This window comes from Ictidomys tridecemlineatus, chromosome 14, assembly GCF_052094955.1.
Source record: "Ictidomys tridecemlineatus isolate mIctTri1 chromosome 14, mIctTri1.hap1, whole genome shotgun sequence".
Lineage (NCBI taxonomy): Eukaryota > Metazoa > Chordata > Mammalia > Rodentia > Sciuridae > Ictidomys > Ictidomys tridecemlineatus.
Genome location: NC_135490.1, coordinates 2,095,580 through 2,116,045, shown reverse-complemented (window position 1 = coordinate 2,116,045; position 20,466 = coordinate 2,095,580). Strand labels below are relative to the sequence as shown.

Genomic DNA, 20,466 nt, shown 5'->3' with positions numbered 1-20,466 from the left:
CATGACGGGCACACCAGGACAGGTGGACAGTGCAGCCTACAGTGCTGCACAGAACCCCAGGAGGCCACGACTGACTGTCTCTGACTGCCCCCCCAGGCAGGAGGGCCCCCGGGCAAGCACGGTGCCCAGCTGCAGAAGGGCCCGGAAGCCCAGCCCCCAAGCCCTCCGCACTTCCGAGATTTTCCAGGCAAAGCTTACAACTTGGTGAGACGTGAAATGAAGGCCTGGAGACAAAGGCCCCTCATGCAGTGGTGGCCAGCTGTGTGGGAGGGTGACGCAGGCGCCCTCTGCTCCAGGTGACAAAAAGAAGCACTGAACCTTTTATTCACTGACATATCGAGTTCACAGAGTCCTTTCTGGGAAGGCAAGCGCCTCGGAGACCAGGACACCCTGTCAGAAAGGAAACATGGGGCCACAGGTCACCAGGCTTGCATTTTTCTTACCTGTCATGGCATCCTTAATCAGGACATGAAAAGAAAGAGTCACAAAATCACAAATTCAGAGTCAGAATTGTTGTTTACTCCTCTCCATGAGTTCTGACGTAAGTACATTTATTTAAGGGCTATTTTTGGACTTCTGCATCATCACGAAGTGCCTTTTTTCCTAAGTAAACATTTTTGAAAGCAATGATAAAAAATAATTCTGACCACCAAAATCCAACATGAGGCCCTGAGACCGAGGGACAGGGAACAAGCATGGCAGCCCCAGAGACACTGAACTGGAATGTGCCCAGAGTCGGAGATGGTACAAATAGCACCCTTCAGCAGTGAGTGCCGAGGACCCCTCCCCCCAGGTACCTGTCACAGCCCATGGGCAGGTGCCAGGGCAGGATTCCCTCCCTGGCCCCTGGAGACGGGCAGCCTCCTGCCCCAGGCACAGCCAGCAACTCCTCCTCCATGCCCAGCTCCCCGGGCTGTGAGTAAAAACTGCTGTGGATACCTTTCATCCTGAAGCGCAGTGGTGCTGAAAATCAAGGCATATTTCAACTTAAAGGAATTTCAGGATTTCTTGTAATGATTCCAAGAGCATTTACCTTGTAGCTCCTGGTGCCTTGGCTTAGGAAGGGCTTCGGTGTGGACCTAGACAGGAGAGGGGAGCTGAACCGGCCCCAGTGTTCCTGTCTTGGTGACTGTGACCTGTGCAAGTGGGAATGGGGAAGGGTAGATCTTCAAAGGTAAAATTAAAGAGCGGTAAGAGTTTACTGTTGGTAAGTTGGATTTTGACAGGGTATTTGGTGTGGATCTTGTTTTGGCATAGATCATGGATTGCAGAAGCTCATGATGTTGGAGGTGCTCTTTGGAAAATGCACAATCTCCCCCTGAGGTACTGACAGGAAGATCATGGGTAGAAGTGAAAATATCACTTACAGGGCTCAGCGGTGAATCGCTTGAGAATGAAAACAGGAATAAATCTTGGCACTGGGGCTTGGGTTCCAGCTGAGGGTGGAAAACTGAGAGCCATCAAGTTCCTCAGGAAACACAGAGAACTTTTAAGGAATCGCAGAACTTCCTGAGTCAAGGTTTGTCATTAGCTAATAAGAAATCTCTTTGCTTTATTAAAAACTAGAAAATGATTCTGTACACAAATTGGACAGGAAAGATCCTCTGTGCAAGTTGGAAACTTTGGATGAAGAGAGGTGGCTGTGGTCTGGCCCGTTGTGTGGGCCTGTGTCACAAGGCCTGACATCCCTAGAGGCCAGGGGTGTGTGTGTGTGTGTGTGTGTGTGTGTGTGTGTGTGTGTGGTCCCTATTGCTTTGATTAATTGATTGGAACCCTGCCCACTGTGTATCTTGGACAATTGGAACATGAATTTAAAAACTAAATCAATGAAATTCCAGAGGCAGTCATCTTTACACACAGAATGACTGTCTCTAGTGGAAGCTTCTGGAAATGCTAATACACTGAAGGGTGAAATAAGACCTCTATGAAGTGGGCCTGTTGAGGAGAAAAAAATTATTTGTTCTCTTGCACAATATAATAATCAAAGGAATTGCTAAGAAATTATTCATTGGTAGACAGTATTTCTGTGGTAATTTGAATGTTGATTGTTGAACTGATAATTGAAAAGTAAACAACATATTTCCAAACTTAAAGGAGTACTATGATTCTAGTAGGAAAAGCCAATAAGAAAATCCTTCACCAAGAAGTGAAGGAAAAGTGTTGCCCCTTTTGGACACCCACACTGTTATCCAGGTCACTGGCTGTTGAAAACGGACGTGCTTGTTGTCCACTCGGTTTTTACCCCCAAACTGAACTCACCATGACCAGAAGGTACTACTCTGCCCTTGTAGTGCTGAATAGTTCTGAAATGAACTTCATTTAATGTAAAGTCGTACATGAAATGTCCTTTTAATATGTACATGTGGCACCCAGCAGTTCCATATCAGCGCACACCCAGCTGATGGGATTTCCTCTCTGGAAAATTAACATAGAAATAAGAAACCGCATAGGTTCCGTTCTAGTTTGCGGGTAATATTATTTAATCCATTCTCAAATTTCCCTAACATCACATTTTTTGTGTAACTTTTGATTTTTATACCCCTATATATCTTTATTGATATATAAATACACACACACACACACACATCCTGGGGATCAAACCCAGGGCCTTTTGGATGCTAGGCAAATTCTCAACTACTGAGCTTCCCATGGAGCCCTGAATGTTATTTTTTATTTCCTCCCCCAATTTTTAAAATCACGAAGTATTAAAATTTGAAGGACATACTTTTACTTTCATGATACTAAAAGCCAGCAGAGATTTCTCCCTATGTGGAAAGATGATAAATTTTGTTTAAAAAAATTTTTTTGAAACATTAGGTGCTTGATATTTTGGTGGAGTCAAAGGCATTCATAAACTCATGGTCTGGAGTTAAAATAAGCACAAATTAGACGTAGAGACATGGACATGTCTCGTGGTTTCTGTTTAAGTGCTGGACTTACTGTGCAGCACAGGTCCCACCTTGAGCCCTGCTCAGGGAGGCCGCCCTCTGTGTGGAGTGATGAGCTACCAGCCTGGGGAAGCAGGGAAGGGTAGAAACACAAAGTCACCAGTCCTCGCGCTCATGCTGGATGAAGCATGCTCAGAAGGAAGAGCTAGGGCAGAGCAGGAATGTCCAGAGGGGTGGGGCCCGACCTTGCAGGACAGGGTGACTTGGATCCATAAGGAACACAACAGCCCAGGAAGACAGGGTGGGTGCAAAGGCATCATGGGCCCCAGTACCCTTAGGAGACTGGCTGGAGCGAGACTTCACCTGGGTACTTTGGGGTCCCTGCCAGGACACCTCAGGGGACGACGGCTGCAGGCTCCAGGTGAGCTGAGGAAAGTTTGATGAATCAGGTGGAGCTTTGCAAGTTAGAGGGGGACACTGAGTGCCAGGGTGGCTGGCGCTGGTTCCACGGGCACAGCCATTCCAGAGAGCGGGTGTCTCGACAGGAGCAGGAGAGTAGAGCTGGCCCCTTGGGGAGGAGTCGGCACTCACACTCACGGGCTTGCTTGGCTTATGGAGGTTGTGGTTACCTATTTTGCTCTGATTGGGGTTTGAGGACTGCACACTCCACGATGTTTTCATGCTGAAACCTCAAGTCTCAGTGTGAAAATGCACAAGGCCAAGCGCTTCCCAGAGCAGGTGTGAAGATGCACAAGGCCATGCACTTCCCAGAGCCGGTGTGAAGATGCACAAGGCCATGCACTTCCCAGAGCGGGTGTGAAGATGCACAAGGCCATGCACTTCCCAGAGCAGGTGTGAAGATGCACAAGGCCAAGCGCTTCCCAGAGCAGGTGTGAAAATGCACAAGGCCAAGCGCTTCCCAGAGCGGGTGTGAAGATGCACAAGGCCATGCACTTCCCAGAGCGGGTGTGAAGATGCACAAGGCCAAGCGCTTCCCAGAGCCGGTGTGAAGATGCACAAGGCCATGCACTTCCCAGAGCAGGTGTGAAAATGCACAAGGCCAAGCGCTTCCCAGAGCGGCAGTGTGAGGCTGCAGGGCTGTGGTCAAGCCAGGTGACCCCTGTTGGAGTGCCAGGGAAGCAGGCCCTGTGAGACTGCGGCACCTTCCAATCCCTGTTAGGCTGAGGATGGTGCTCATGCAGCAGGACCTTTGAAAGGAGGAGTCGCTGAGAAGAGGAACAGCAAGCGTACTTGTGAAGGCTGGGCTGCCCAGCAGTGTTGCAGCTCTTTGAAACTGAGGACCACCACGCTCCACGGGTCCGGGACCTGCCTTCTCCCACTGGGTGGGCATCCCTTTGTGCCTGTTAGTTGTAGAACAGTAAAAGTAGCAACATATGAATCACAACAGCAGGGACAAATTCCAGCATTGCTGTGGTCCCGTGTAGTTCTGCAGACTTTATTTACGAAGAGCTCAAGGTGTTTTCATAAATCCTTTCCTTTTTCTTATAAACACCTCCACAGTGTGGGGGAAGGGAGATATAACGTGAGCATTCACACTTAGCTCCTGGGAAACGAGTGGAACAGGCACAGGGTTAGCCATGCCAAGACTCGGCCAGAGCGGTTCTGAAACGGGCTCCGCTGTGGCGTTTCTCCTCCTCTGTCCCTCCCCGGCCCACAGCCGTCTGATCAGTGTGTCCTCAGCCTCTCTCAGATTGGGCCATCCCACCCTCTGTCACTCTCCTGCTCTCTTAGGGTGTTAAACACTGCCCAGGAGAGGCTTTGCCAGACTCTCGGAAGACTTTTTGGCAAGAAGTAGGAGCATAAATGAAGAGAGGAAAGATGAGCAGGCTTGGTAATCATGCAGCAGCGGTCAGTTATAGGCTCTGGCCACTGACTACACCAGGCGGTGTCCCGCGAGGCTTCAGGTGAGAAGGAGCAGATTTGGGTAAATGTACATGGAAATAGTTGGCATGTCTAGGTTTGATATGTTTCATAATCCAAAGCTGAAAACTTTCTGGGGAAATGAAAGTTTAAATTAGCTTCTAAATGATCGAGGATGAAGTCCCTCCTTGGGACCTCTAAAAATGATGATTAGTTGTATTACATTTTTTGGCTGATCACATGGATCTGCCTCAGGAGATGGGAAGAGAAGTAGTAAGATCTCTTACAGTTTGTTGGCACCGTCTTCTGGACCCAAGGAGGACTTGGGGAGCTGTGGAAGTTCTCCAGGACTGGGAGGGGAGGCCCACTTCAAAGAAGCCTGGCTGGGTGGACTGGCTCCCCATCCAGCGCCTGCCGCCACCCATCCTCCACCCCCCACCCCCTGTGCTCTGCAGTTTGGTCTTTGCCCCTGTGTGGGGTCTGCACGGTCTGTGCCTATGGTGCCTCTCAGCCCCCGGCCCTCCAAGGAGCTAGAACCCCGCCCACTGTGCCAGAACCCTCCAGCCAGGCCTACCCAGAGTCCTTGATCCTACCCATTTTCTCAGCTCAGACAGAACTGTCCAGTGCCTCCAGATGGCATCTGTGGGTCCCACAAAGCCTGGACAGTCCACTCTGTTTCCTAAGTCACTGGTGGACACTCGAACCCTGGGGTGAAAATAGCAGATTAGTCAGCTGTTTCTGTATTGATCTAAGATATTTTAAAAGGAGCTGTCAGTTTGGATATTCCCTTCAACAAAGAAACAAATATGAATGTGAGCATCACTGAGTTTTAGACCAAAGAAATCGAAGTTATATGCTAATCTGCACTACTAAGAAGTGATTGTTCTAAAAACACCTCATCTGATGTGTTGCTAAATTTCCTCCTCCATTTCCTCCATCATTTGTATTTGATAAACTTAATTTTCCTTAAGCAATATAGCAAAACACACAAAAAAAACAAAACATATTCTGAGACTGTTTGAATATTCCTACATTTAAAAGTAATTATATATTAGGAGACAGAGGCAGGAGGATCACAAGTTCAAAGCCAGCCTCAGAAAAAGCAAGGTGCTAAGCAACTCAGTGAGACCCTGTCTCTAAATAAAATACAAAACAGGGCTGGGGATGTGGATCAGTGGTCAAGTGCCCTGAATTCAATCATTAGTACCCCCCAAAATAATAATAATAATAATAATAATAATAATAATAATAATAATAATATTCAATTTCGCAGAAATATTCATGATTAAACAATTCATTATTGAAAGTATTTATCGGTATTTAAAATATAAAACTGTATTACAATTCTAATGCATTCTATTTTGGTGTTGGAGACACATTGGCTGAATAATTTTTCACTGGCCACCTTTTCTATTGGTTCTCTATAGATTGGTATTTAATTTACCAAGCTATTGAACTCTATATTCAATCTAGCTTTAAATTCTGTCTCACTTTTATATCAAATCATATTAAATTATTTAAGTGTATATTATAAAAGTTTTCATTTGTCCTTGGCCATGAGGACTATATAGGACTAGTTCCTATAATGAGACACTTTAGAATCAGTGCCAGTTAGTCAGAGGATAGGAAAAGTCAAGGCATTTTAAGAAATTAGTGAGTTTCTGACTTTAAAATAAAAACTTGTTGAATTTCATATTTTTAGACATGTTATTTCTATATAAAACAAAAACAACAAATTATAAAAAGAGACCCTTACAGGGCAGTGGCTGCTTTAGTTATTACCTGCAGGTAACAGGAATAAAACACTGAAGATAAATCACACAAGGCCTGTGAGACATGGTGGTCTGACTTCCTGGTGCTGCTTCTGGGTCTCCCTGTGTGTCCATGAGTGTGTCTGTGTGTTTTGTGTTTGTGAAGCTGAAGGGACCTGTTGCCGTCACCCGTGCCATCACCCATGCCCGTGCCGTTTCCCGCCAGCCATGCGCCCCTTGGAGAGCACAGGTGGCTCATTTAGAAGCAGCCATATCTCATGGTGCGTGGCTGCCTGTACATGGGCTGCCTGTGCTTGCATCCTGTGGCCACCACCTCCTCAAGGAACAGCCATGTGACTCCAACTAGTGCATCTTCCCCTGCGGCCACTCATCCTAGGTACTCAGTGATGCTGTGGTGACACCCCTCCTTAGACTCTCTGAGCCCTGGAGGGAGAGAGAGCTGTGCATTGCAAGATGCTCTGTGTTCAGGTGCGTTGATTAGCAGACAATGCCCCTTCATAGGCAGCGTGATAGTGCTAGAAGTCAGCTCCATCCTCCTGGACACTCACTGGGATATTAACTTTGCACCTAGCAAGATGTCTGAGGCAGAGTAGGGGCTTTGTGCTCTGTGAGGGCTGACATCGTCGCCTTCTGCATCCAAAAACATCCCAGGCACACTTAAGTGATTTCGTAGAAGAAGTCTTCCGTGAAGGCTCACGTGCTCCAGGACTGGACGGCCTGCGGGGAGAGGCCGCAGATCCCCAGGCCCTCCCTCTGCGCTGACCTCCGTCCTACCTCGGCCACACACACAGGGCACAGCGCCCGCTCTGCTCCTCAGGGCCGCCCACCCCTCACCTTAGAGCTCTGCCCCGTTTGCCCCACTCCACGCCACCGGCCAGTGCAGCCACCCTTCCCAGTCCCCTACCCTGTTGGCCCTGTCGCACTCTAACCTGCAGCACTGGTCACAGAGCCTCAGGGTAGGTGGCCGCTCACCTGGCTCTTCCCGGGAACATGCTGCATCTTCCACCCAGGGCCTTCCTGTGGGCTTCTCTGTCCACAGTGCACCCACTGGCTGGGTGACTGGCAGATGCTTGACGCCTGGGCAAATGTCCTCTCTTCTCTGAAGCTTAACCACGGCTCAGGACTTCTTCTCCTGCCTCTCAACTGCGCACAGACCTTTAGTCCAGCATTTAGCGTTTGAACCAGTGTTTCTTTTCCTGGAGAGATAGTGGACGACAGGCTCCTGCACGATCCAGCTGCTCCCAGTCCCCAGAACTGGTAAGAACCTGTCTTGAGAAGGAGCCCTGTGCTGACCCTAAGTTCTAGCACAGAGCAAGATAGTTCCAGAAAACCATACCCACCTGCTGGGTGTAGCTGGAGACTGACGTGGAGGGAGATGACTCCCGTCCTTCCATTTCCATGCCCACCATGTGAATGTCTAACCCCAACTCACTCAGAGCTCCCCACCCCGAGTTTCAAATATCCTCAACACAGAAGGTCAGAGGGTCATGTCACCAACCAGTAAGAAGGTGAGTCATCCAGATTCCTTCCTGGTGACATGTCAGAGCTGACAGGACTTCACTAGGACAGAGAACACTAGGGCAGGTTTGGTTTGAATTTGTACGACAAATTTAGAATTGTGAAATATTTCAGGGCACACCCCTGGAATCCTTAGCTGTGACTGCTTTGCTTCAAGATTTGTTAGCAAGTCACTCGATGAAAAGAGCAAGATAGGTCCAGAAAATCCAATCTCTGGTTGCTGACTCCCATTCTGGACTTGGACAGGGTTTTGATGTCTCTCCCTCTGAGTCCAAGGCTCAGAGGTTCACATTCTGTTTAAATGTCATCAATATCCTCTTCACTATTATTTTTGGAAAATTTGGAGGTTCTTTCCATAGAGGACCCCTAATATAATTATAAAGTAACAGCTTGATAATAAAACTTAACATGTGGGTGGAATGGAATGAATTAGATAGAAGAAATGGTGAACAAATCAATTTGAAACCAACAGCAACTATAAAGAATGACATAGATATATATCTAAATGGTTTAAAAACTAAACACACACACACCCTAGATTTCATTCTTAAGTAACAGGCTATGTTTTAAAATGTGAATCCATTAAGCACTTCAGGAAGTTCAGCATTAATTAACTTTTCTCCTCTATTGAGTCACAGAGATTAGTTTAAGCAAGGATGCCTTGTTTAAGCAAGGATGCCTCCCTTTCTTTCCAGGTGACTGCAAATAAATATAGTTAATAAAATGAGGGCATTTGTCAGCCTGTTCTTTTTACTGCATGTATGTGGAAAACACTCTCTTATTTTTGCACTTGACAGTCTTTCTTAGATTACTAAGAGATTTTTTTCCCCTGAGAAAGAATATTATCCAAATGGGAATATTTCCGTAAATGTCTAAGGTGGTGGTTCTCTGCAGACACTTGAAGGTGTCAGTGCTGGGGAGCAGGCCGCAGAGCACGTAGAGGAAGGTGTTCTTCTCCAACATGCTTTCCCAGCTCCCCTGGCAGAAGACCCTTCTGTGGTATCAGTCAGGGTTCTCTGGAGGAACAGAATCAACAGGAGGTATGGTTATAGAAAGGAGATTTATTAGATTGGCTTACACCATGAGAAGCTGGACAGTCCACAGTGGCCAGCTGCAGGCTGGAGAGCTGGAGGAACCAGGAGTTTGCAGTCCAAGAGGCTGAAGCCACAAAACAAGAGGGAGCAATGGTGCTATCCCTGCCCAAGGCCAAGGGCTTCTGGGAGCTCCCTGAGAGTCACTGGCAGAGTCCACTTTGGAAGAGTCTCATGTCCTCAGTTGACCATGGCAGCGATCAAGAACCCATTCAAGAAGAACGGAGCTTGCATCTGCTGCTACTTCCTTGTTCTTCTCTTATTCCTTCCAAGCCTCTAACCCCCCAGACAGTGCTGCCCACACTTGGGGAGGGACTCCAGTTTACTGTCCCACATGCCAATCATTCCCAGGCACACCCTCACTGACGTACCCAGAAGCTCTTGCTCTTCAGTGTCTCTTAATCCCATCAAGGGGACAATTCAATTGAACCTTTAGACTAGTGCTGCAGCCCATGCTGGACCTGCCTGTCCTCATGGCCAGCAGGGCAGGGAAGTGGACCGCGTGGGGAGCAGGCTCTCCACACCTCCACACGGGTCCCTGGGAGGATGAGAGCTGGTCCAACACCTGAGGCTAGCAGGTCCCACGAGAAGTCACAGGACTAAGTCTAAAGGAGGCTAAGAACCTCGTGACTGCAGAAGGCATGCAGCAGACATTCCCATCGGCCTGATGCTTGCATCTTGTATTGATGAGCACTTTTGGTTCACAGTATCTTTGCTGTATTTTTGACTGACAAAGAAGTCACTGGAAAACAGAGAGACCTGGAATCACTAAATAGCCACACTTTGAATGTAACTGTTAATAATGTTTTCACACAAACTCCTTGATTTTTTTTAAGTTGCTGTGGCTTAACGAAATGCAGGACCCGTTTCTGTGGCCTGCATTGTTGCTGGCTGGTGGCTTCAAGGTGGAGTGTGCTGCTCTCTGGATTTGTAAAGACATTATTAGTCTTTGGCAGTCGGATGACTGATCATTGAAGTCTTTTAAATTCACATTCCAAGGGAAATCTCTCTTCTGGATATTTCTGTAGATTTAAATACTATATATATTTTTAAAAACTTGAGACCTAAAAATAAACCTTAGCAAAGTTCCCTAAAAAGGTATAGAATCTGTAACACAGAATGCTACATTGACATGTCAGAATTCTGCCCTAGTACATCAATTTGAATCATTTTTTCAGTATTTAAAGCAGGGCTGAAGTTTTTAGGTCGTGGTTCAACATTGCCTGTAAACCCAGCAAGAGCAGCTCAGCTGGAATGAACTCAGTGGAGTTTGGGGGAGACACCGTTCACTAGGGCTGTGTTCCCAAAGCCCTGGGCAGAGTCGGGGTTCAGGGTGAGACTCCCTCTGGGCCAGCTCAGAGTCTACCCGCTGGAAGCAAGGAGTGCCGTGCCAGCCCTTGGGTCCCCAGAGCCCTTCCTCCAGCTCTTCCACACACTGACACGGGGCTCCAGGGCTTCCTCCAGGGGGGTCCAGGATTTCTCCCGTGTCAGAGTGAGACCATTAACTGTGGGAGGGTGTGAGCCAGAAGCTGACTTGAGTTGGTTGGCTGCTTCGACCTCCCGACAGGGGTTGCTTTAGGGGTTGTTTTGTACAGGACACTGGGGAGGCCTGCAGGCATTTAGGAACCACGTGTGGAGCTTCCTGTGTGATAATGCGTTCCATCATGCCGCAGCTTCCTAAGTGACCTTTTGAAGAAGCAATAAAAGCTTCAGAAGAAGCCAGGTACAGCCACGATGAAGAGTAACTGTGCCCCATAAACACAGCTTCCCTTGGCGGTGTGACAGGATGTGGTGTAAAATCGAGTTTCGAGATCGGGTGATAGAAAAGACAATAAAACAGATAATTCTCCAGAAAGTTCAACCCTCATAAAGTTTCTTAGACATTTTTATTGACACATCTTTATTTGTTAACTTGTTTGTTTTTTGATGTTTCTTTCCTCCTTGATCCAAATAAAGTTCTTAGACAAGTTTTGGGGGCAGAGGAAATGCTGCTTCAAGCTAATCTTAGAATAAGTATATTTCTAGATTTTGGAACTTTGATAATGTAAAGGACACACTCTCTCAGCCTAGGGAGGTGCGTATTCTGAGTCACACTGTGAGCGCTGACGTCTATAAATGATCTCTAGAGCTCATGGCTATAAATTACTGAGATGGTTCAGGAGGCTCCCAGGAAAGTCACTGTCATTATCCACACAGGCAAACGTCTCCTGCAAAGAAAGTAAGAGTCTCCTCTGTGCATCAGACACGTAAGTCATTGTCAAAATGAATGACTGCTTCTTTGGGCAGTCTCTTCATCCCCTGTGTGTGTGTGTGTGTGTGTGTGTGTGTGTGTGTGTGTGCACTTAGCTTTTAAGCACTAGACGGACCTGCAGAGCAGCATGGGGCTGTCACCTTCACATGGACGGTCACCTTACTCATAGCCCGGCACAGTGGTGCTGGTCAGAAGGCTAGGCACTGCACTCTGGGGTTGTTGTTTTCATAACTGGATTTTGTTTGACTCACGGATATTCCGAATCTTGGGTTCCGCTGGCATTTGGTGCCTAATTGGAGTCAGAGATGGTGGAGCATTTCGGTACCACTTTTGCTGTCAGGACAGAACCCTCCTGCAGTGTGGCAGGTGGAAGTCACCACCTCCGGGGCTGCGGTCCCAGGCCTGGGCGGAACTGCCTCCTAAAGCCCAGTTCAGATGCCGTCCTGCCAAGACCCAGGTCAGGTAAAAAGACACAAAAGAAGCCCCGGCCAAGGGCTCACAGGCCATTGGAACCCTGGGTGCTCAGTGGATTTGGTCGCAGGTGACACAAGAGTTCAGTGTTTCCTCAAACAGCCAAATATCTGCCAGTCCCTGAAGCCAGGTGGGACTGGGTCCCTCTCTCTGTTCCTGCCTCCCTTGGGGCCATCTGAAGCACCCCTTGCTGGTCAGTGCACTCTTCTGCTGTCCCACTCTGGACATCCAGAATTTTAACGTTTCCATTTCTTATGTCTTATCATCTGTTGCAAAGATAATGACGTTGTAGTTGGCAAAGAAGGAAACTTCTCAGCAACCCCATGTACAATCCCACAGGCGTACTCTCTTCCCTATATGAAGTCACAAAACCCAATCTTTAAAAAAGAAAAAGTTGTTTTTTGTGTGTTGTGTGTGTATTTGTAGATGGATAGCATACCTTTATTTTATTTATTTATTTTTATGTGGTGCTAAGGATGGAACCCAGTGCCTCACCCATGCTAGGCAGCTGCTCTGCTACTGAGCCACAGCTCCAACCCACAAACGCAATCTTGATTGGAGACCACCTGGGTATAACTATATTGCAAGTTTCAGGGAATATTTTCCTTAGTGGATGGTATCTATCTCAAAATGCAAACCGGACAGGCCAATTGGCAGAAAAATCACATATTTATTTCATAATTCAATTGTTTTTGAGAAGAGGAAAATTAGGTAGAAATAGAAGTACACAGAACATGTGGCCCTCAAGCTTCCGACTCTACATAAGCATTAAAATTCACATCATAACGTGAAGAGAAACAGGTCACTGTCAGACTGTCTTCACCGATGGCCCTAAGTGTCGCCCACATGAGGCCACCTGCACAGGGGAGCCTCCCTTCTGTCCTCCATTGCTTTGACAACTGAGGTTTCCAACTCCATTATGATTCACTTCTGCGTCTCTGTCTGGCCGAGCTTCTCAGGAGCCTCGTGGCATGGGGACATGGCAGGTGGAGACTCAGGAGTCCCTGGCTTTTGTGGTCAGGATCCATTTATATCCCCCTGAAGATGGAGGCTGAGAGCGTGGAGGAGGTTAGCAGGAAGGGGGAAGGCTGCGATTTGCGCTGGTGCAGGCACCAGGTGCTTGAGCCCTGGGGGTACAGACAGAGGCACGTCCTTCTCAGAGATGGAGTTGTGACCACGAGGGGTGTGGGGGCTGCCAGGCTCCTGACTCCGAGGAGGCCTGGGGAGTGCGGCGTGCTGACCAGAGGTGTGGGTGGACAGGTGGTCAGCGTGGGAGCACACATCCTGAGGAGCACCGAGGCAGCCAACCCTCGGCTCTGAGGAGTGGTTCACAGAGACCCCCTGAGACCCGAGTCCCCCTCCTCATGACCACACCCTCTTCCTCTTGCTGCACCCCAGGGAGCCCTCGGCAGCACTTGTTCCTCCTTTAACTTCAGGGGGCATGCACTTGACCTTGAGTACGTTCACTCTTCCCTCTCTCTGCACAGGTTTTGACCTAGTGAAGTGCGAGGACCCCGGCATCCCTAACTATGGCTACAGGATCCGGGATGAAGGCCACTTCACGGACACCGTGGTCCTGTTCAGCTGCAACCCGGGCTACGCCATGCACGGCAGCAGCACCCTGACCTGCCTGAGCGGGGACCGCAGGGTGTGGGACAGACCAGTGCCTTCCTGCGTAGGTGAGTCGGGAAGCAGGTGAGGCTTCACCAGGTGAGGAGAGGTGGAGAGTGTGGCTGCGGGTAGCATGGCCACCACTCTGCAGAGACAAGGAGGATTCACCCCCCTACAGTGTGCACATACTAATGAGAAGGGCAGGTGCCTGTGCGCGCTCTGGTTTGAAAGGCATTTCCCAGGCCACTTTGTGGAGGCCGTGTGCACAGAGTTGTGGCAATGACCACATGGTGTGCCGCTGTTTTACACACGCACCTTAATGACCTGTCAAGGAAAGGGCTGGGGGTGTGGGAGAAAGGATGGAGCTGTCGGTGCACTTCTTCTTGTATGTGGTTCAGAGGTGATTTTTACTTCAAGGTTTTGTTCATCAATGAGCTCAACAGAAGGGGCGGCCCCTGGAGTGATTCCCCATGTCTGTGTCTTACAGCTGAGTGTGGAGGTCGGATCCCGGCTGCCACATCAGGACGGATACTGTCCCCCGGCTACCCAGCCCCTTATGACAATAACCTGCACTGCACCTGGGTCATAGAGGCCGATCCCGGGAGGACCATCAGGTAAGTGCTGCGACTTGGCCTCAGGGATTTGAGGACAGAGGAGAGAGAGCAGCACACTGAGTCCACGGAAGGAGGAAAATGGAAGGCTGTGCCCTGAGATCACACGCACGTCTCTGCTGGTCCTTTGAGATCACGTGTGAAGCCATGTGATACTGTTATCACCGGTGACAGTGACAGAAACAAGATGAAGTCAGTATCTCATCAATGAGCTGAGAAGCGTGGACGTCATTCCCTATCAGTGGGGGGTTGTGCAGCTCAGATCTGGGTGGGCTCAGCAGCACCAGTTCCCATGGCCTCCTCGGGAACCTGGCCTCCTCTGGCCTCCTGGCTGAGTTACTCTGCCAGTGCCCTTCCTGCATCATCCAGTCCTCTGGAGGGCCCTTAGCAGCAGGGAATGAAAGTTCCAGCTTCTGCTTGCTACCCTCTGCTGATATGTGGTCACCAAAGCCAGCCTCGGGGATCAGAGAGGACTCAAGGCACACAGAAGGGGTCCCTTGATGGGAAGAGAAGCAAATGATCTGATCAAAAAAGGGGGCACAACAGAGGTGAGAGGGAGACCTGGCCATTTGCAGGGGACCAGGGTAATTTGAGGTAGACCCGGAAGGCACTGGAACATCCCAAAATCACGCCAAAATGTCACTCACTAACGCTTGTAGAAATAGTGCAGATATTCTGTTTCAGTTGACAGTTCAAAGTGTTGGGATGATTTTCTTAAACCAACAAGAAGCAGTGTTTTAAAGTAGGCGCTCCCTGTTCCAGTTGGCAGTTGGCGATAAATAAGAGTGTATAGCAAAAGAGCAACTTTAAAACACGTTCTTTAATCACAGTTCTCCACAGAGAGCAGGACACAGCCTTCCACAGCTCTGCTCTTTCATCCAAGTGGCTTGTGAATCTCAGTGAAAGTTAGTTTCTAGAACCCTTGGACTCCAGCAGGCCTCTCCCTGAGCCCTGGGTCTTGGCACCTTGCCCCCAGGCCACTGTGCCCAGAGAAGACACACTGGGTCTGTCTACACCCACCTTGATCCAGGTCAGACACAGCAAGGACTGCAGAGCCCATGACCTGGGATGAACCAGGGATGCTGTCTCTGTCCATGGACGGCGCCCTGTTCCGTTAAATTTGTCATTCTGCAGCTTTATAATGTGACGAAATGGGAAAAGGTATAAGGGACTCAGCCTTGTTCTCTGAGGCTCTTCTTCTGGCACTAGCTCCTCTGAAACCGTGTGTCTTACTGTCCACTTGGTCACATTGCTACCACATAAGGGGAGAGGAAAAAGAACTCAAAGCACTTGAAAAATTCACATATATTACTTTGTAATAGCTCATTTAAAAACTGACGTGTCCTTATTCAAGATAAATGGTTAATTTAATAATTATCAAAGTATTAGGACAATACCCAGACGTATGTGAGTAAAATTTTGGATTCTGCATTTTTCATGAAAATCAATAAGATCACTCTCTATTGAAAGAAATAAAATTAAATATCAGTTATTTCTTCATTTTTAAAATTTTATTATTTTTATTTATTTATATTTACTTGCTTTTTAGTTCTACATGACAGTAGAAGTATTTTGGCATATTATGCTTACATGAAGTACAACTTTTTCTAATTAGGATCCTATTCTAGGGTTGTACGTGATGCTGAGTTACTCTGGTTGTGTTTTCAGTACAAGGCTGGAAGGTTACGACCATTTAGTTCTATGTCCCTCTTATTCCCCTCCCCCTCCCTTTGTTGCAGCCAGGTTTTCATCCAGCATTAAGAGTGTCATGAGGGTCCTCCAGGCTGAAAATGTGAGATCTGTTAATCCACTTTAAAAGCACAAGGGAGTTCTCGATTTTCCAGCCCTCTGCTGCAGGAAACGTAGTCTTTTTTCCACCGTGACGCATGGTGCCACATGGACATCCTGCAGCCCTGATCTGAGGATCTCTGTAGGTCTGGCATATAAACAGCTGCTAAGTTCTTTCCCTTGTGACTGACGATGATGAACAAATGTCCTTGTCTGCCAATACCTGATGCGATCCGTATAGCAGCTGCACAAGCAGGGCTTTGATTGGTCCTTTTGTTTTTTATTTCTAATTATTTCCACTTTTGTTTACATTATTTTATTTGTTGTTTTTAGATACACATGACCGCAGGGTGCATTTTGACTTATCATACATACATGGGTGCAACCCATTACAATTTTGTTCTTGTGGTAGAACACAATGTGGAGTTTCACTGATCATGTATCCATATGTGAGCTTAAGAAGGATATGTCTGATTCATTCCACTGTCTTTCCTATTCCCATCCCCCCTCTCTTCCCTTCATTTCCCTGTGTCTAATCGAATGAACTTCTATGCTTCCCCTCCTGCTATGGGTTACATCCATATATTGGAGAGAACATTCGGCCTTTGTTGTTTTGGAACTGGCTTATTTCACTTAGCATGATATTCTTCAGTTCCATTCATTTACTGGAAAATGCCATAATTTCATTCTTCTTTAAGGTTAAGTAATATTCCATGTATGTATGGAACGTATATACCACATTTTCTTTATCCATTTGCATGGTGGTACACACCTGAAATCCTAGCATCTCAAGAGGCTGGCACAGGAGGATCAAAGCCAGGCGTTCAAAGCCAGCCTCAGCAACTTAGTGAGGCACGAAGCAACTCAGCGAGACCCTGTCTCTAAATAAAATAGGGAAAAAATAAGGGCTGGAGTTTGGCTCAATGGTTAAGCACCCTGGATTCAGTTTTCAATTCCAAAAAAAAATTAACTAAAAACTAAAAAACTAAATATAAATTCTTAACATTTAACTCCTGTATACTTTGAATAATATAAAAATAATTCCACAGGTTTTGATTTTGAAAAAGTTGTAGAAAACATCTATGATTAGTGAAAAGACTTCCTGTAAACAGACTCTGTTTTCTTCCAGGAAGATTTCAATGGTCACTTTCCTGAAGTTTCCCTTGTGAACTATTTCCCTAGAATTAGAACAGAGCACTGCTGACCTCTGAATGTCCATTGCTGACCTCTGAATGTACTCTGCAGGTCCATTTAAAACTCCCAGGCAGACTGCGGCTGGGGCTCAGGGGCAGAGCGCTTGCCTAGCACGTGTTGGGCGCTGAGTTTGGTCCTCAGCACCACATAAAAATAAGTGAATAAAACAAAGGTATTGTGTCCATCTGCAAATAAAAAGATATATTTTAAAAATCCCCTTGGCATGAGAATAAGAAAGAGGAGGGAATCACTAAGGAATGGTGAGAAGGAACAACATGCACAACTCTTCCGACAAGCTGAGCATGCTGTTCACTACTCAGCACCACAGGAAAGGTCACTTCACACAGCACCGTGTGCTGCAAGAGTTCTCTTCTCCTCTGTACCTTTCACATGTGGGTGTACCTGTTATCAAATCTGTGAACTTACCTGTCCAACTTGAGGCAGGAACCTCTTCCTAATACGGAAGTTAAGAGAGCAGCGTCAGTGTTTATAATTAACTTACTCAGTCGCTGGTCAACTCCATCTGCACGACATTCCAGTGGTTGAGTCACTGTTATTTAAGAAAATGAGTCCGATGTTTAGTATGGAGGTTTGGAAGGCAACATGATTAAAGGCACAAGGTGCACCAATTTTAGGCTTAAAATTATACTGATACTCACACTTCTTACTATACTGATACTAACCACACTTATTGCATTGGTAACACAGTCACATTACCTCCAATTTTTTATTTGAAAATGAGGAATATATAAGTTATATGAACCTGACTCCAGGATTATTTTGTGTACTAAAAATGTCTCAGCATAAACAGACTTTATCATTATACATTTATACTAATATTTTAAATTGTAAATATATTTTTATTCTCAAGGAATGTTTAAATAAGATCTTAAAGAATGAAAAAGGGCTGCTTTTAGTTCTTTAGGCTCATTCTTACAGGCCTGCTATGATGTCATTGAGGCCCAGAGCAACTTCTGAACATACATTTCTTGGCTTTTTATTTAAAAAAATAGAAAACCCCAACATAGTTATTAGTTATTGGTTATGTGGGTCATGTTTCAAATTTTAATGAAGATGCTATAAAGCAGTTACCTATGGAAAAAGTAGCTGAAAGTCTAACAACAAGGTATGGCAGTATCTTGAGTCCTATTACGGGTCGAATGCTTCTCTAAGACCCTCAATGCACTTCTTGCTGAGCACAGTCATGATCTGTGTAAGAAAGGGGATGCGAGGAGGAAGACTTTCAGCAATTGCCTTAAAGGCTACTCTACACAATCACAGGAGAATGGTGCTCCTGAGGCGTCCCTGCTCTTCTGCACGTGTAATTGTCTAGTAAGCAAACTTGAACATCCTGTGGTCAAAGGGCCCTCAGGGAGTTGTATTTGGCGATGTGGACTAAGGTTAGTCTTCTTAATAATACTATGCAGTATTGTCAAACTATCCTTGATTCAGACTTAAAACAAAGTAACACATACATTGATGACCCTCATCTTCCAGGTGTGTCCTGGGTTGGATTTTCCCAGTGCCAGGCCATGGAAGGTGGATGCCATCTGGTGTGAAGATACAGGAAACATTTATAAGAAAAAAAAGTTAATCTACTTTTGATCAGCTTTGGAGCTCCCTATATAAAACTCAGGAGGAAAACAGAAGGCAACAGATCTTCCTCTACTGGGTGTTGATCCTGATCCCAGTTGGAGCCTTAATAGGTGTGCCTGGAGCACAAATTGGGAGTAGTTGCTGACTTGAGAGGCAGACTTGTTCACCCCAGGAGTAACAGCATGTTGGTTTTCCCCTCTCACTAGGATCACAGTGGAGTGGTCTCACCATCATCACTGCCTTCTTCCTCTAGTGAGGTGCTGGGAATCCACAGGACACTACAGGTTCACATACAAATTAGCCACACCCAAATTTCAACCAAGCTTTAGAGAATAGAGGAGGAAATCTCAAACCCATGACCAGGCCCCAAGTAGGAATGACTGGAATTGGGTCTCAGGTCCCAGCCATGGACATCCACTCCTATAACAAAGCAGACTTCACCCAAAGGCTGTGGCTGCCACACCTACGAGGGGGAATCAATCTAGATCATACCAGAAGGCCATGGCCCAAAAAGAGTGGAAGAGAAGTCTGTCCCAAAAGATGCATAAAACACAAAATAGCTATAAAGGAAAAGTGAAAACACCAGATAACATGACACCTATTAAAGTTCATAATTCACCAGCAGCTAACTGTAAAGATATTGAAGTGGATCAAATATCAGAGAGTTCACAAGAATGATTATAAAAATAATCAATGAATTTTGAAAGAGCACAGAGACAACTGAATGAATTAAAAAAGTCAGTGCAGGATAAGATGAGAAACTCAATAAGGGTATAGAGAGACTGAAAAAAAATCACAGAAAATCTTAGAACGGAAAGACACAATAAATCAAATAACATTTTCAGTTAAAAAATCACTGTAATAGAGTAGACCATACTGAAGACAGAATCCCAGAGTTTGAAGACAAAGAGGTGAGCCTTGAACATTCAGACATATTAAAGAAAGCAAAACAAGTTACCATGATCAGAGTATACTAGAACTTTGAGACGACACTAAGAAATCAAATTTAAGAATCACTGGAGTTGAGAAGGGTTGTGAGATGCAGCCTAAGGAACGGATAATCTCTGAAGGGAAATAATAACAGAAAAATTCCCAGACCTCAGTAGAGTAATAATGGGTGATTCAACACTCCTGTCTCATAAATAGATAGGTCATTTACATAAACTCAGTGAAGACTTGGGACCTAAAAATTATTATTAGTCAAAAGGACTTAATAGGTATCAGTAGAAAAATTTCATTCAACACCAGCTGAATAACATGTCTTCTCAGTAACTAATGGAATAGTCTCCAAAATGGACCATATTTAGGCACAAAGAAACTGTTGGCAAATACAAAAAAAAAGTTGATAAAATTTCTTGCATCTTATCAGATCATAATGGAATAAAATTAGAAATGAACAAAAACAACAAAAAAGTACATAAATTATATAATCACATGGAGATTGAAAAGTATACTTGTGAATGATGAATGGGTGATATAATAAATCTGGGGATAAATTTAAAAATTCTCATAATCAAGCAAGAATAGAGATACAATATACTTGAACCTCTAGGACTCTATGAAAGCTGAGCTTAGAGGAAAGTTTGTAGCTATGAGTATCTACAAAAAATCAGAAAGATCCGGAAATAAACAACCTAATGGTCATCTCAAGGCACTTGGGAAAAAAAAGAACAAATTAAATACAAAACTAGTAGAAGGAAGGAAATAATTAAGATCAGAGTCAAAATCAATGAAATTGAGATTTAAAAAATACAAAGGATCAATAGCATTTCCTTTAAAATATGGAAGAAAACA

At 45.9% G+C, this 20,466-nt stretch overlaps 1 protein-coding gene across 2 annotated transcripts in view; it reads left to right on the top strand.

Annotated features, from left to right (window-relative positions):
- Window positions 1-20,466, top strand: part of Csmd1 (CUB and Sushi multiple domains 1) — a 1,629,066-nt gene that overhangs the window by 1,366,663 nt on the left and 241,937 nt on the right. For both annotated transcript variants that reach the window (XM_040292009.2, XM_040292008.2), the window contains exons 24-25: window positions 13,360-13,551; window positions 13,971-14,097. In XM_040292009.2, coding sequence (XP_040147943.1) covers window positions 13,360-13,551; window positions 13,971-14,097 — 319 coding nt within the window. The remainder of the gene's footprint in view (window positions 1-13,359; window positions 13,552-13,970; window positions 14,098-20,466) is intronic.